Source organism: Lycium barbarum, chromosome 6, assembly GCF_019175385.1.
Source record: "Lycium barbarum isolate Lr01 chromosome 6, ASM1917538v2, whole genome shotgun sequence".
Lineage (NCBI taxonomy): Eukaryota > Viridiplantae > Streptophyta > Magnoliopsida > Solanales > Solanaceae > Lycium > Lycium barbarum.
The window spans coordinates 7,171,683-7,187,710 of NC_083342.1; the positions used below are offsets into that span (position 1 = coordinate 7,171,683).

The window sequence follows — 16,028 nt, forward strand, 5'->3', positions numbered from 1 at the left end:
TAAATAAGCGAGTCATTGACCCACCCAAAAGTTATTTGACTGAAACAGATTGAGCTGAAATGAGCTAAAAACGGGGTCATACCAATCGGCCCAATTCTTATTAAATTTAAAATTCTTTATTTGTTTTCTTAAGATTTTGTCACCTAATAAAACTTTTTTCCTTATATTATGACTATAAATAGCTTCTTAAATAAAAAAAAGCATCTTTTTAAAAATAGTTAGACAAATTTTCTCATGGTCAATCCGAAATATCAGCATAATTTACAAATGGACCGGATTAATAAAATAAGCGGGTCATTAACTCACTCAAATCTAAAGAAATTAGACGAAATATGATTTTATGAGCTTATTTTATCACCACTAGTATAAATTACAACTTGCTATAAGCTTGTAACCGATAAAGAGCATGTTTGGATTGACTTATAAGTTGTTTTCAATTTTTTTGAGTGTTTGACTGACAAGCTTATAAGCCATTTTATGCTTAAAATAAGCCTAAAAAAATAATTGAGCCCGTTTGGCTTAGCTTAAAAAAAACAGCTTATAAGCTGAAAGCCAACAAAAAAAAAAATTGAGCTACCCAATTTTTTTTTTTACTTTTCAGCTTATAAACTGTTTTTTTAAGTCCATCCAAACAGGCTCAAAATAAGCTTCTAAGGCCAGAAAAAGAAAAAGCAAAAAGAGTGGGAGATGTATATTTTAAAGTAAAAATGCACCTTTTCATATCATTCCAATAATAGTTAGAATTAAATATTCGTTTCTTGACAGAAAAGGCCTGAGATTTTGTCAATAAAGCATCCAAAGTAATTTGGGATAAAGAAAGCTTGCAATTTCTCAAGGTGATATACACTACCTAGAATCTTCTTTAGAATGCAGTGTTCATGTTTAATAATAATAATAAAAAAAAAAAAAAAAAAACTTTTCTTGACACAACATTACCCTTTTGGACTTTGATTGACCATTATCATTTATTTTCCCAAAATATTAATGAATAAATAATTATATATTTACAAGCCTCAGAGAAAAGATTAGGATTCTTTCCTTGGCACAAGCCGAAAGGCAAAATTCCCTATTGAAAAAAATAATAATTTAAAACTAGTTGCATGTCTTATCCATTTCTTTAATGCTATGCATTGATGCAAGCTGTTTCTACATTGAAAAAAAAAAGGAATTTTAAAAGTAGTTGCATGTCTTATTCATTTCTTTAATGCTATCCATGAGTGTTTTAAAAGACATTTCTGGGATTCGCTTCGGGGCTCGCTCCGGGGCGGGGCACTAGCAAAATGTCCCAGGGCTCACGTACGGGGCTTAATTTCTGTGAGACTTACGCCCTAAGCGCTCGATTGTAAGCCCTAAACACGCCTAACGCCCAACGCTAGGGGCTCGCCTAACAGTTCTTACACAATTATATGTTAAATTCCTTAATTAAAACCGTTGACCCTCATAATTCTTTAACAAATGATTGATACTTAATAATTTTTCATTTACCAAAATAAGAAGATTGGGTATAACTCAAATAACAAGTCGTAGTATTGCATATTTACTAAATGAGAACATCGTGAGGGTGAATATCACTTAATATTTCTTTTAAGAATACATAACCGAATTGTGAATTTTCACTTGTCATTGATCTTTTGTCCTATGTATCAAATTATCATATTTTATTATTTCTCTATTTGAAAGTAATTTTATTTTTATTCATGAAGGAGTTACGTTTCAATTATAATACTGATAAAGTTGTTTATAGGGAGATACAATGAATAGAATGATAGTAATATTGTTTTAACAAATTGTGATTTTTCATTGTTTGAAAGTTAAGATGTTAGAGTTGATTTGCATTTCATAATGACTTTTATTTCATTGTATTGTTTATACTTGTAAGGTTATATATATATATATATATACACTTTTCTTTTATTTTTTATGTAATTTTACCTATTTAAAAATATTTATTATAATTATATTATTTTATGAAATACAAAAAATTAAATACTCATGGGGCTTACGCCCCATGCTTCGGGCTTACGCCTCACCGAGGCATATATAAAACGTCCCGCCTTACGCCCCTGCCTTTTTAAACACTGCTACCCGTTGATGCAAGTTGTTTCTACATTAAAAAAAGGGGCATGTTTTTGTTCGTTTAATTAAAACGACCTCATTGTTGTTATTGTTATTGTCATTACGATATGATCTTATCGATTGACAAAATAAACTTTTGATTGGAATAAAAAGAATAAATATAGAGACGGGTAATTATAAAATTCCTTTAAATATCTTAGACGTAGATCGACTGATAGTTTTATACAATCCCACAAGTGGAGGAAAGCAAATTTAGTTTAGCACTTTTTTATTTTGTTTAAGGCTAAACCAAACATCATTAAACATTCCCAAGACAACCCTCCAAATTATCCATTCATAATTCATCCAAGAAAACATATGTATACTCTGTAAACCACAGACAAAAGATAATCCAAGAAGGTGGAGAGATTGATGAGGATGTCGGGCATCGTATTGAGACGGGGTGAATGAAATGGAGACTCGCATTTGGGATATTGTGTGATAAGAATGTGCCGTTGAGACGTTAACATGAGGGAAGCGAGAGTGAGATTGTTCGGGCATGTGAAGAGGAGGTGCGTGCATGGATGCATTAGTAAGGAGGTGTGAGAGATTGGCTATAATAGGAGTTAGGACGGGTAGAGGTAGGCCGAAGAAGAACTGGGGGAGGTGATTAGACATGACATGACACACTTCAGCTACATGACCTTAGATAAGAAGGTGTTGAGGTTAAGGATTAGGCTAGAAGGTTAGTACGTAACCGAGTGGTCTCCTTATTAGTAGTATTTAGTTGGTAACATTTTTTTATCCCAGTGTGTATTACTATCTGTTGTTTCATTTGCTTTGTATCTTGATAGTGTGCTGTCATATTTTACTTGATACAATGTTTCAAACTTGTCTTTTCTTTCGAGCCGATGGTCTATGGGAAATAGCATCTCTATCCTACAAAGGTAGGGGTAAGATCTACGTACATCTTACTCATCCCCAAACTCCACTTGTGATTACATTGGGTATGTTGTTGTTGAATCCCTTGACTCGAACCCGACCCCTTGAGCTATCACTAAGATTTTTTTTGTTTCCAATCTAGTATCAACGATATTTGCTTCGGGGACCGAGTACTCTCAATCCATGCATGATACTTTGAAGGGTAAAGCGTTCGTCGCTACTAAAGACAACTCTATTTCCAAGACTTAAACTCATGATTCACGATTAAGAATGAAAAGATACTTAATACTGCATGACAACCTTTTGTGGTACCACTAAGATATGTTACATCACCAAAATACAGCTCAACAACCTTTTTTCTATCTTTGAATACCACTACGGGTACAAAGCTTTTAATTGCTCTGTCTTCGATATACCACATAAACAACATTTTCCTTAGAATTGTCTTCACCCCTTCATCAACACCTGTTATAAACAAAAATGGTCCAGTTTAAGATCACATCAGATCATAACTCATTAATAAACTTCGATCACACATCTCATAGCTTCAATTGACACATTAAGGTCGTTTATAAGCTTAAATATACCTAACCCCTCTTGATTATGACACTTGGTCTGACTTTCTCATCTAAATTATCTACAAAAAAAAGGAAGAAGGCCAGATTCAACTATGTAACAAATACATAATTTCATTCTTTCTTTTGTATTGAGTACCCTTTTTGTTTGGTTGTAGTTCAAAGAGTATTTGGTGGCTTTGAGAGTGTGGGTGAGAAAAAGAAGAAAAAAAAAACAGCACTCTCAAGAATTAATTCATATCTTCAAGGATTTGACTAATCGGAATTAATTGATATTATAAAAAGGGAGAAAACTTATGAATTTATTATACATGTCATAATAAGTTGAATAATATATTAATTCTATGCACCGACAGAAGAGGTAAGGGTACTAAAAGAATTTTGTGGTGGGAAATTGTTAAAGGAAGTCCACAATGTAATCCATTTGTCATTGAACATGTGGAAGTTGTCCAATTCTTTCTGCCTATTATCTCTCTTTTATTGATGAATTGAATCCTTCCTTTATTGTTTTACTTCCCAGCCGGTACTCGGCATTTTATTGGGATCGATTAATCAAGATTCGCATCAGATAATTTGATTGTGGGCCGGACGTAAACCACTGTCTATTAAATGTAACTTTATTTTTAAGACTCGAACTCGAGAATTCTGATTAAAAATGCTGAAAGAATCTGCCAGTCATCTCTCCTCGTTGAAATAAAAATTTAAACTTATTCCTTTCTTTCTTTAGTTTCTCACTCGATGTTCCGTGTTTATTTTAAACTCGATCAATTTGATTCGTGTTGAAATTTCATTATAAGGTATTTCCTTCTCAGAACTCGAACCTGAGACATCTAGTTAACAATGAAGAGCTACTTACCATCTCATATTTTTATGATGACTTACTCCTTTGTACTATTATTTTCTTCACAAAAGGAAATATATATAATCGTACAAAAATCCTAATCTTTTTAAGATTAGAGGAGAAAAGATTAGAATTAAGTTCATAGCTGATAGCCTGATAGAATAATCTTGAATTAATCAAGGGGGATTAAAAAAACAAAACAAAAGGTGTGGGAATGGTTGGTTCATATTTGAAAGCACATTGCACCTTATTTAGATTCTTCTAATAATAGTTTAACAACAAAAAATCATTTTTCTTCACAAAAAGATGGTCTTGGATTTTGTCAATAAAGCATCCTAAGTAATGTAGGACCAAAGATGATTTGCAACTTTCCAAGATGCTTCTACTGCAATAAAAAGAAATTTAAAAGAAATATAGTCCTTTTGAACTTTGACTAACCATCATCATTTTTAATCCCGAAAAACTAAAAAAAGAATTTAAATAATTACAATATGCAAAAAACAAGATTACGATGCCTTTCTTGGGCAAAAGGCAAATTGCAGTGGTCACACATTTTTTTTTTTTTTGCCAGAAAGATCCAAAGTTTAGAACAAGTTGAGGGCAAAGCATCTTCTAAATAACACAGTTCCCTTTAATTATTCTCAAGTATTACTTTCCATAGATTTGTACTATTATTTTTTCCTATTCTTTCTTAACTGTTATGGTAGGTTTGGTACCACGAAGGTTCACATTATTTCGTTATTATTAGAGATAAGGGTCAAAAACACACCTCAATTATCATTTTTTTGTAGTTTCATACTTAAATTATCAGAAGGTTGAGAAAACTACATAAACTATCACTATCTAGTTTGCAAAACACACATGAATTAAATGTGTGAACTCACTCTCCAAAAGGCAAGTGAAGTTGAAATTTTCTCAAAGAAATTGTCCACATGGCATAAGTAATGCTATACTGGCACCTACATGGAAATTAAAAAATAATAATTTTTTATTAAAAAAAAAACTGTATATTTTTTTTAAAAAAAACTGCATTATTTTTTTCAAAAAAATCTGGATTTTAAAAAAAATATGAAAAAAATAATAATTTTTGTAAAAAAATTTAGAAAATCAGAAAAAAAAAAATTTAAAAATGGAAAAGTTGATTTTAAAAAAAATGTGAAAACTAAATAATTAATTTTCTTATTTTTTTTTTTAAAAAAAAACTTTTACATTTTTTAAGCTATTTTTTTATTTTCTATAATTTTTGATATTTTTTTACAAAAATTATTATTTTTCAGTTTGTTTTTTAAAACAAATAGTTTTTTTTTTTTAAATTTCCATGTAGGTGCCATTGTGACATTATTTATCCACGTGGACAACACTTGGCAACATTTTTATATAAAATGGAGAGTTTAGATCACATGCTATTCAAGAATAATTTGAGATGTATTTTGCAAACTAGATAATAATAGTTTCGGTAGTTTTCTCAACCTTCCGATAGTTTAGGTATGAAACTCAAAAAAAATGATAGTTGGGGTGTGTTTTTGACCCTTATCTCTTATTATTACTGTTCCTTTCTTTGAATGCTATGCACTTTTTTCCATATTGTGTTATTCGTTGTTGTTATTGTCTTCATTTCTGTATTCTTTTTTTCAAACTGTTTTGAAATGTTTTACTTGAGCCGAGGGTCTATTGGAAATAACCTCCCTATTTCTCCGAGGTAGAGATAAGGTTTGCGTACACTCTATCCTCCCCGGACCCCACTTGTAAGATTACACTGGGTATGTTGTTAGTACGACGAAGGTCAATTCAATAAAAGATATATTTTGAAAAAAAAATCATTATTTGGTTGGCGAGAAAAAATATTTTAGAGAAAAAGTTCATATTTTTTTCGGTAAATAACAATATTAATGAATTGGAAACAACATAAAAAGTTCTAGTATTAAATTCAATATAATGTCTAAGTATTAAGTAGAGCGAGCAATATGAAAAATGATTCTGAAAAAAATACTTTATGATAATCAAACACCCAAAAAAAATAACTTCCATGAAAAAAATTTCTTAGAAAAATGAGGTCGTATATACCACCATTTTATCCTCAAGGGTTAAAGAAAAAGGGACCAAAAATGAAATTTTAGATATTTGTTTTTTACAAATTTAGGGTGAAATGTCGTCCTACTTGCAAGAAAGGACATAACTTGTAGGAAGATATTTTCTAATTTATTGCCTTTACTTTTTTCTAGAATTAGTATTGCCTTAGATTCCAACTTTTTTAGAAAAAAATGAGAATTTGTGCCCTGGTATAGCCGACAGAGAATCCAATGTTATGTACTACGGCCATACCAGGGCACAATTCCAATACTATTACCCAGCCAAAATGTAGAGTTCGAAATTGGAATATACTCCCCAAGCAATTTTCATTTTTATATTTCAATCTAGTCCATTTATCATGATTAATTGTAGTCATCACCACAAAACTATTACTTTATCCGACTCATACTAATTTATGTGGCATAATTGAGGTTACAAATTACAAAAAATTTATAGCCACACACTATAACATGTTTATCATAAGTTTAGAATCTTTTTTTTTAATTATTATTATTACTTCTTTTAAATAGCCGTGATGTTCAAGTGAACTTGTGCGTACCTGATTTAAAATATATCACATAAATTAAAATGAAAGAAGTAATTGGCAAAAGAAAGAGGGAAAGAACATAGAATTCTCTTAAATCATTTAACTACATTGGATAGTGGATCCAACTGATACAATGATTCATTTCCACAAGTTGTGGAAAAAAGCAATAGGGGTTTAGCACTTTTCTTGATTTTGTTCAAGGCTAATCCCAACATGATTGAACAATCCTCCAATCATCCCCCGTAATAATTCACCTACAACACATATATACTCTTCATATATGTACAAGAAAAACCTATATTGCTCAAACCCTCCAAGAAAGTTGTCGCATCCGTGTTGGATCTTCCAATAATACATAATTTTTGAAGGATCAAATACATACCCGGCGATATTTTGAAGAGTCTGAGCACTTTAGAGAAGAACACAAAAACATCAAAGGAATACTAGAAGCTACACCATCATATTACCACTTCAACAATAGAACCTTTTTGACTACTACTACTACTAACACTAGGCTTTCCATTGCTTTCTTTGAAAGCTCATCCAAGCTTTGAGTTGGATACTCTCCTTTGGGGATTACTTGGTTTGAGGGCATATTTTTAACAAACCCTTCAAAAAACCTTATTCCCACACGTGTTACTCCTACAACAACCAATTCTCTGTCTTCACAACATCATCAAAGTTTTTTGCCTTTGATTTGTCTTCAGCCTTCATCATCACCTATTGTAAAATATAAGATAAAACACAACATGGGTCAGTTTTAGATCACTATCTCATTGCTACAATTTGACACATCAGGGGTGTGTGTGTTTTAGGCTTGATATATACCAAACTCAACCTCCTCCTATTTTATTTAACTAATTCAATACACTTCCTTTAGTATATGATTATGACATTTAGTCCAACTTTCCAATCAAAATAAATAAAATATATATATATATATAAAAAAACAGATAGTACTATGTACATAAGAGAGTATTTTCCTAACACGTGATGAGACTCAATTCAATTATTGTTCTTCCACTTGTCCTTTCATTTGGCAATAGTTCAAGGCTTGCAAGGCAAAGAGATAGTGCGTGACAGACAAATACAAGGTGCAGCTCAAGAGTTTGACTAATGGAAAGTGTGAAAACGAGTGTCACATGTGAAAGTTAACAAATTTCCTTGCTAACACAAGAGATAGCTACATACCCTTTTAATAATATCATACAAAGAATCTTTAAAACCTTCACAACTACTGGTGGCAAGTGGCAACTACTAACAAAACAAGTATCTTGAAGAAACTTTCTTCCAATTTTCACATGAATATGCTAAAGTTTAAGACTTTGTCAAATGAAAATCCCACCTAGTTTGAAAACAATGCCTCAAATTAAAAAATGGCACCTTGAAGAGACCTTTTCACCACTAAAATAGTCAAAGTTCTACAAAAGCATTGTTAACCTATCAATTCCAACACCACAACTTCTAGCATACAATATTAACCATCCATTTCAGCACCCCTAATTCCCCTTTTTTTTTTTTAATAATAACCTGGTGTCCAGGCTAACTTACAAGCACCTCAGCTAATTCTACACCAGCATTAAAGGTACCAAAAAACTCTGTCCATCAAAATTTGAACAGACGAAAGAATCACCTACATTCAATTCATCGACCACTAGGCCACAACACAACCCCTACGTAAGAACAACAAGAACAACATACCCAGTGTAATCCCACAAAGTAGGATCTGAAGAGGGTAAAGTGTACACAGACGTTATCCCTGTAGAGAAGACTGTTTTCGATACACCTTCGGAGCAAGTAAAGCAGAAACACAACAATTATAAAAACATACACAGTAACAACCTACCCCCCTAATTCTACCAAGTAAATTCAACAGAACTCAATGAGTTAAAAAAAAAAAAAAAAAGTATGCATCACCACTTACCAAGAATTAGTCCTTGAAAATCACTGAATCAGCAATTTCCATCAAAGGGTTCAAGCAATCAGCTGAAAATTTCCTTGCAAACATATAATCATAACTTGAATTCGACTTCCTTAGATCATAAATCAACTGTCTCGAAACTTCACTTTGATGATAAGTATGTGGATGACCATCAACCATATCAGTCCAATCAACACTTGTCAATGTATACTTAGTACAACCATTTGGATCTTCCATTGATAACAAAGTTGGAAAATAATGTTCTTCAGGATAACAAGACTGAACATCTATACATGTTTTCTTAAATTTCCTCCATAATTTCCTATCTTTAATAACCATTAAAGAATGCTTTCTTGTAAGTACAAAAAACTGTGAACCAGCCTTAAACTCATCAAACTTAACTTCAGGTAACATTACACCTTTACCCCTAGCATTATACCTCTTTAATAATGAATCAGATTCATCTAATATTTCAACATAACTAGGAAACTCCATTTTCCTAGACAATTTTTGGGTATCAAGTAAAAAATTGTAAAAATAATTAAAAGAGTGCAATGGTATACAATGTTGTGAAATAAGGGCAAAATAGTAATTTGATGGATCATCAAGTAATGCATGAGCTAGTAATCTCCTTTCTGCTGAGATTAATGTAGGTGATGAACGTTGAGTACGTTTAGCCTGAATTAATCTGTCTTTGAAAACACCACTTAATGGTGTAATTTTAATAAATGGATCAGCATGTATGTAAATGTTGTATAAATGTGATGAGTGGTGGGTCCCATTTGTGGTATTAAAGAATTTTTCCCATAATGATGAGAATTTTAAATCTGAATTTGTTAGGAATAAAAATGCAATTTTGGGTGGGCGTACTGTAGTGGACCCAAGTTTGAGTTTGTTACGGGAAGGGTATTTTGGGGAAAATGTTTCGGCGGATATTGCTTTTTGGAATAGAGATAGATCTTCGAGCTCCTCCGACACGGATATCGAGATTTGGCGCGTTGGGAGGATTTTTGGTGCTAATAAGAAGATGATTGGGATTGAGATTAGGAGTGTCAGGGATGGGATTAGTATGGATGATTTAAGCATTGTTTTGAAAGGAAATAAGTTTTGGTTTTTAGAGGAAAAGAAGTATTAATGGAGATTTAGGGTTTGAGGAAAGATTGAAGAGAAAGTGGAAAGTGAAACTATGAAAGTGAAGAAAGGAGTGAAGAAATAGAAAGAGAGAGAGATTTGGGAAAGAAGAGAAATGGGGAAAGTGGCTAAAATATAGTGGTTGTTTGGTGTAAGGTGGGGGTGGGGTAACCACCATAGAGTAATGGACTAGTATTATATACATTGTTTGGGAAAGTTTTGAAAGCCTAACAAAATTGATTTTTCTTTAAAAAAAAAAAAAAAAATCTGGTGCACTAAGCTCCCGTAATATACTGAATTTGGAGAAAGGCAAAACCATATTAGGTCTTATGTATGTAATCTTGCCTCATATTTTTGCTAGAGGTTATATTCGCAACTTGAATTTGTGACCCCTGTTGAATTGAATGTTTTTAAAAATAGATTGAGGTGTGATCAAGTTTCTAGGAAAAACACAAATGCTTTTGAGTAGTAAAAATTAATTTTCAAAAATTGAAAAAAATAATTATTTTTTTTGAAATATGAGGCAAGATTACATACATAAAACCTTGAAATCTTGACAAGCGCTTGGTTAGCCAAAAGCTAATGGGTTATCTCGAAAAAAAATCTTTTTTTCGAAAACAGTTATGACTAACATTTTTTCAAAAGAGACAAATTTGAAAGTTTTCCCAAACATGTTATTAATAAAAGAATTTCAAATTCGAGTTACAAAAATGAAACCCTATTTTAATAGAAATTCACTTATCTCTAAAGTGGAATTTTATGATTAATTGAGTTTAAAATAAGCGTCGAACACCAAATAAAAACAAAAAAATACTGGGCATTATCATATACTTTTCCTATACCAGGAATTTTAGATTCGAGCTATAAGAATGAAATCATTTTTTATAAAAAAAAAATACATTTTAATTTGATTTTTTGGGGCAAAATTTAAATTAGTGGGGTCTAAAATGGGTAAACGAAGGAAAGAGGGGACCGTTTACGGCGTCAAAGGAGAAGAAGGGGGTGTAAATGAATGGAAACAGACAAAAAAGGAACGTGTCCATGAAGTTGCAGAAGATAGATGTGTAAGGGACTCGTGTAGATAATAGAATGGATGAGTACTTTTGTACTATGCCCTTACTTTATTGCCCTTTACTTTTTATAATAGTACTATTTATTTCACTAATTTTGATCCGTGATTGTACGGAGTTCGAACTTTTTAAAAATTAATTAATTTACTCCTTGTTTTTCAGACTCATTTTTGTTAGTGTTCTCCATTGGTTTTTTTTGGTAATTTTGTTATTCGAATTGCTTTTATTTGCCGCTGTGTGAGTTGAGGGTCTATCAGAAACATTCTCTCTATTTTCTTAAGGTAGAAGTGAAATTTGCGAGTATAGTATCCTTTTCAGACTTTACTTTGTGGGATTACACTGAGTTTGTTGTTATTGTTAGTCCCTCCCGTTTAAAATAAATATCTACTTAATTTTTTAATTTGGGTTCGAAATAAGTGTGTACTTATAAAATCAAGAAGAAATTAATTTTATTTTTTCAGATTTGTCTTTATTAACTCAAGGCAATAAATAAGCAAGAGTCTTGTTAATTAAGTATAGTTTAGTCAAAACACCTACTTTTGTCCCAATGAATGTGATGCAGTTTGATTGGGCATGAAGTTTAAGAAATACAGGAAGACTTTTGAATTTTGTGATCTAAAACAAGCTAAAGATATTTATGTGGTTTTAAATCATCTCTTTAGCGTAAAAGGTACTCCCTCCGTCTCAAAATATTTGTCACATTTTTTATTTATACGTTCATTAAGAAAATCATTTATAAGGGTAGTGTTTTGACTATTTTATGCTCTTAACATTTTTCATCATGTTCTCTCTTCAATAAATATTTACCCATTAACGATGAAACCTCTTAAGTATTGGTATGTGAGCTCTCAAAATCAGCTCATTAATGTAATTAATACAAGGGTAAAATGAGAAAAAAAACTACTAAATTTTGTCTTGGGTAAATAAAACGACAAATATTTTGAGACAAGGATTTTTAGTAAGGACGACACATATTTTGAGACGGGGGGATTAAAGTTTAAAGTTAAATTGCTGCCAAATAAGAAAATGTGTCATTTTTTTTTGGACAGATTAAAAAGAAAAGTGTCATATAAATTGAGATAAATGATTTTTTTTTCTAGAAGCTAGTGTTTTTTTAAAGAGTGTGAAAAAGGTTAAGTGGATAATTATTTTGAATCAGAGAGAATATTTAATGTCCGATAAAATTGGATCAGTAAAGACAAAAGCTTATTAGGAAAGTTTCGCAGCTATCCAAGACCGGAAACTTCATTCAATTATTTGAACCAAAATTTGGGATTAAGGATGAAAATAAATCTTTTAATCTGGTAAATTTTAAAGTATCCATCAGTGCATTAAATGTGTTACAATTATTTTAAAAAAATTGATTCTTCTTCAATAATCGTCGTGTCTCCTATGGAACATCGATAAGGACAAAACTAGTTCAGTTTGGTCCTACAAGTCTACATTCTAATATTATTAATATAATATATATAATTTTACAAATATATAAGTGTCATGGGGGGTACGAACACAGCTTTCAATAGCTGTACCATGAGCTTCACAATTTGTACATGTAATGAATGCTTGTACTGTAAGCTATATAACTTGTACACTTTATCCAACTATTTTTATATTCCGCGTAGACATATGTCATAGTACTTAATATTTATTCTCATCTCATGTATAGACGTATGCACTTAAATTTTAACGCTCCGACACATTTATTTCCTCCGTGCACTTTCACTTAGACAGTTAGACGTATGCAGTTCAATTTTAATTCTCCTACATAAATTTATTTTCTCCGTGCACTTTTACTTGTTCACTTTTGACTTTTCACGTTCTCGCTCTCTTCTCGTGTATACATGTATACACTCCAATTTTAATTTTCCGTCACATATTTATTTCCCCTGTACACTTTTACTTGTTCACTTTTGACTTTTCATGTTATTTAAGAATTAATAAATGAAGTACTCCCTCCGTCCCATATTAGTTCGCCACATTAATTGACTTTTCACGTTCTTTAAGAATTAATAAATGAAGTACTCCCTTCGTCCCATATTACTTAGCCACATTACTATACTTGACTTTTCACGTTCTTTAAGAATTAATAAAAATGAAGTACTCCCTTCGTCCCATATAGACATATGTATTTCAATTTTAATTCTCCTACACAAATTTATTTCCTCCGTGCACTTTTACTTGTTCACTTTTGAATTTTCGTGTTCTAGCTGAATATTTATTCTCTTCTCATGTATAGACATATGCAGTTCAATTTTAATTCTCCTACATAAATTTATTTCCACCGTGCACTTTAATTTGTTCACTTTTGACTTTTCACATTGTTTAAGAATTAATAAATCCCGCATGGATATATGCCATAATACTGAATATTTATTCTCTTCTCATGTATACACGTGTGCACTTCTATTTTAATTCTCCGACACATATTTATTTCCTCCGTGCACTTTTACTTGTTCACTTTTCAGTTTTTGCTGAATATATTATTTTCTTCCCATGTATACATGTATGCACTTTAATTTTAATTATCCGACATATATTTATTTTCTCCGTGCACTTTTACTTATTCACTCTTGACTTTTCACGTTATTTAAGAATTAATAAATGAAGTACTCCTTCCGTCCCATATTTCTTGGCCACATTACTTGACTTTTCACGTTCTTTAAGAATTAATAAATGAAGTACTCTCTTCGTCTCATATTACTTGGTCACATTACTATACTTGACTTTTCACGTTCTTTAAGGATTAATAAAAATGAAGTACTTCCATCGTCCATATTACTTGGCTACATTACTAAAAATATATGTCTATTTTTGTATTCTATATTTTTCTTCTTCTATTCTTCTAATATATCTAAGTGTGAAGAGAGGACTAACACAACAATAGAAATTTGTACCACAAGCTATATAAATTGTACATTTTAACCAACTATTTTTTTATCCCACGTGGTCATATGTCATAGTATTGAATATTTATCTCTTCTCATGTATACACATATGCACTTCAAATTTAATTCTCCGACACATTTATTTCCTTCGTGCACTTATACTTGTTGTGCCTATAATATATGCATAGTCGTTATCTTTATACACAATCAACATAATTGAAGTTTCATACTAATTAATAATTACCATATTAGTTTCTTTCTCTTGATATGTTAACGTGGACAAGTAAAAGTAAACAGAGGGAGTGACTTTTATCCCCTTTTTCCTTCTTTGTCAATACTTTAAACGTGAACAAAGGATGAACAATAGTAATGCAAATTTGTACCAAAAGTTATTTAAATTCTCCTACACATAACTTGTTCACTTTTGACTTTTCACGTTCTCTGAGAATTAATAAATAAAATATATATTTTATCATAATATCCATAAATGAATAATTAATGTGAAGGGTAAAATAAGAAGAAGAATATTTTTTTCCTTGATATGTTAATGTCGACAAGCAAAAGTAAAAGGAGGGAGTGACTTTTATCCCCGTTTTTCCTTCATTGTCAATACTTTACTTATTTACTCTCCGTTGCAGTCTTTGATTATTGTTTCTTTACATTTATAAAATGTATTACTTTATATTTTCATTTCAGAATTAAAATTTGGTGATTAATGATATAACATATATCTTTTTAATTTTGATTTCTTTGTAACTGTCTGTTTTATCTATAATTGTTAATATAAAGAATTATAATATATTTTTTAATTAATTTAATAAAAATATTTTATTAGTTTTGCTTTTAAAAAATCCAATATATATAACAATGGTTCTTATGTTTGGATCTGAACAGTTACTTAATTGAAATGGATATCAACCTGTCGGTATACATATAAAATATTAAAGAATTTAAAAGAAAAAATTTAGAATCAAAATATTAATTTTCCCTAATATTCTTACTAATTTTCTTTTACATCGATGAACAACTTTCATTGTCATGATAATGAGAAAAAAGTCCGACTCTTTTCATCTCAAAAACTTAATTTCATCAACTCCATTTTTTTTATTATAACTAAAGTGATGGTACATGAAATACATTTTGTATATGTTGCTATATATAATAACAATTAGAATGTTTTGAAAAGTTATTTTCAAAATACAAACCTTAAAGACTGGCTAATTAAAGTGAATAGACATATTCAGCCCGTGCGATTGCTAGTAATATATATAAGCGGCTAAGGGGGTACGAACGCAGCTGCTCCAACTTGTACCAGCAGCTTTACAAATTATACACGCAATGAATGCTTGTACCATAAGCTATATAACTTATACACTTTATCCAACTACTTTTTTAGCCCACGTGAACATATGTCATAGTACATAATATTTATTCCCTTCTCATGTATAGACGTATGCACTTCAATTTTAATTCTCCGACATATTTATTTCCTCCGTGCACTTTTACTTGTTCAGTTTTGACTTTTCACGCTCTTGCTCAATATATAGACGTATGCATTTCAATTTTAATTCTCCTGCACAAATTTATTTTCTCCGTGCACTTTTACTTGTTCACTTTTGACTTTTCACGTTTTTTAAGAAACTTTTCACGTTCTTTAAGAATTAACAAATCTCACGTGGATATATGTCATAGTGCTGAATATTTATTTTCTTCTCATGTATACACGTGTGCACTTTAATTTTAATTCTCCGACACATATTTATTTCCTCTGTACACTTTTACTTGTTCACTTTTGACTTTTCACGTTCTTGCTGAATATTTATTTTCTTCTCATGTATACATGTATGCACTTTAATTTTAATTATCCGACACATATTTATTTTCTCCGTGCACTTTAACTTGTTCACTTTTGACTTTTCACGTTATTTAAGAATTAATAAATGAAGTACTCCCTCCGTCTCATATTTCTTGGCCACATTATTTGACTTTTC

General features: G+C 30.9%; 1 protein-coding gene across 1 annotated transcript; it reads right to left on the minus strand.

Annotated features, from left to right (window-relative positions):
- Positions 1–7,098: 7,098 nt before the first annotated feature.
- Positions 7,099–10,202, minus strand: LOC132600659 (glycosyltransferase BC10-like). Its single transcript, XM_060313973.1, has 2 exons — positions 8,955–10,202; positions 7,099–7,750 (listed from the first exon to the last, which is right to left on the minus strand). The coding sequence occupies exon 1, from the start codon at positions 10,035–10,037 to the stop codon at positions 8,961–8,963; it is 1,077 nt and encodes a 358-aa protein (XP_060169956.1). The 5' UTR covers positions 10,038–10,202; the 3' UTR covers positions 7,099–7,750; positions 8,955–8,960.
- Positions 10,203–16,028: the final 5,826 nt, after the last annotated feature.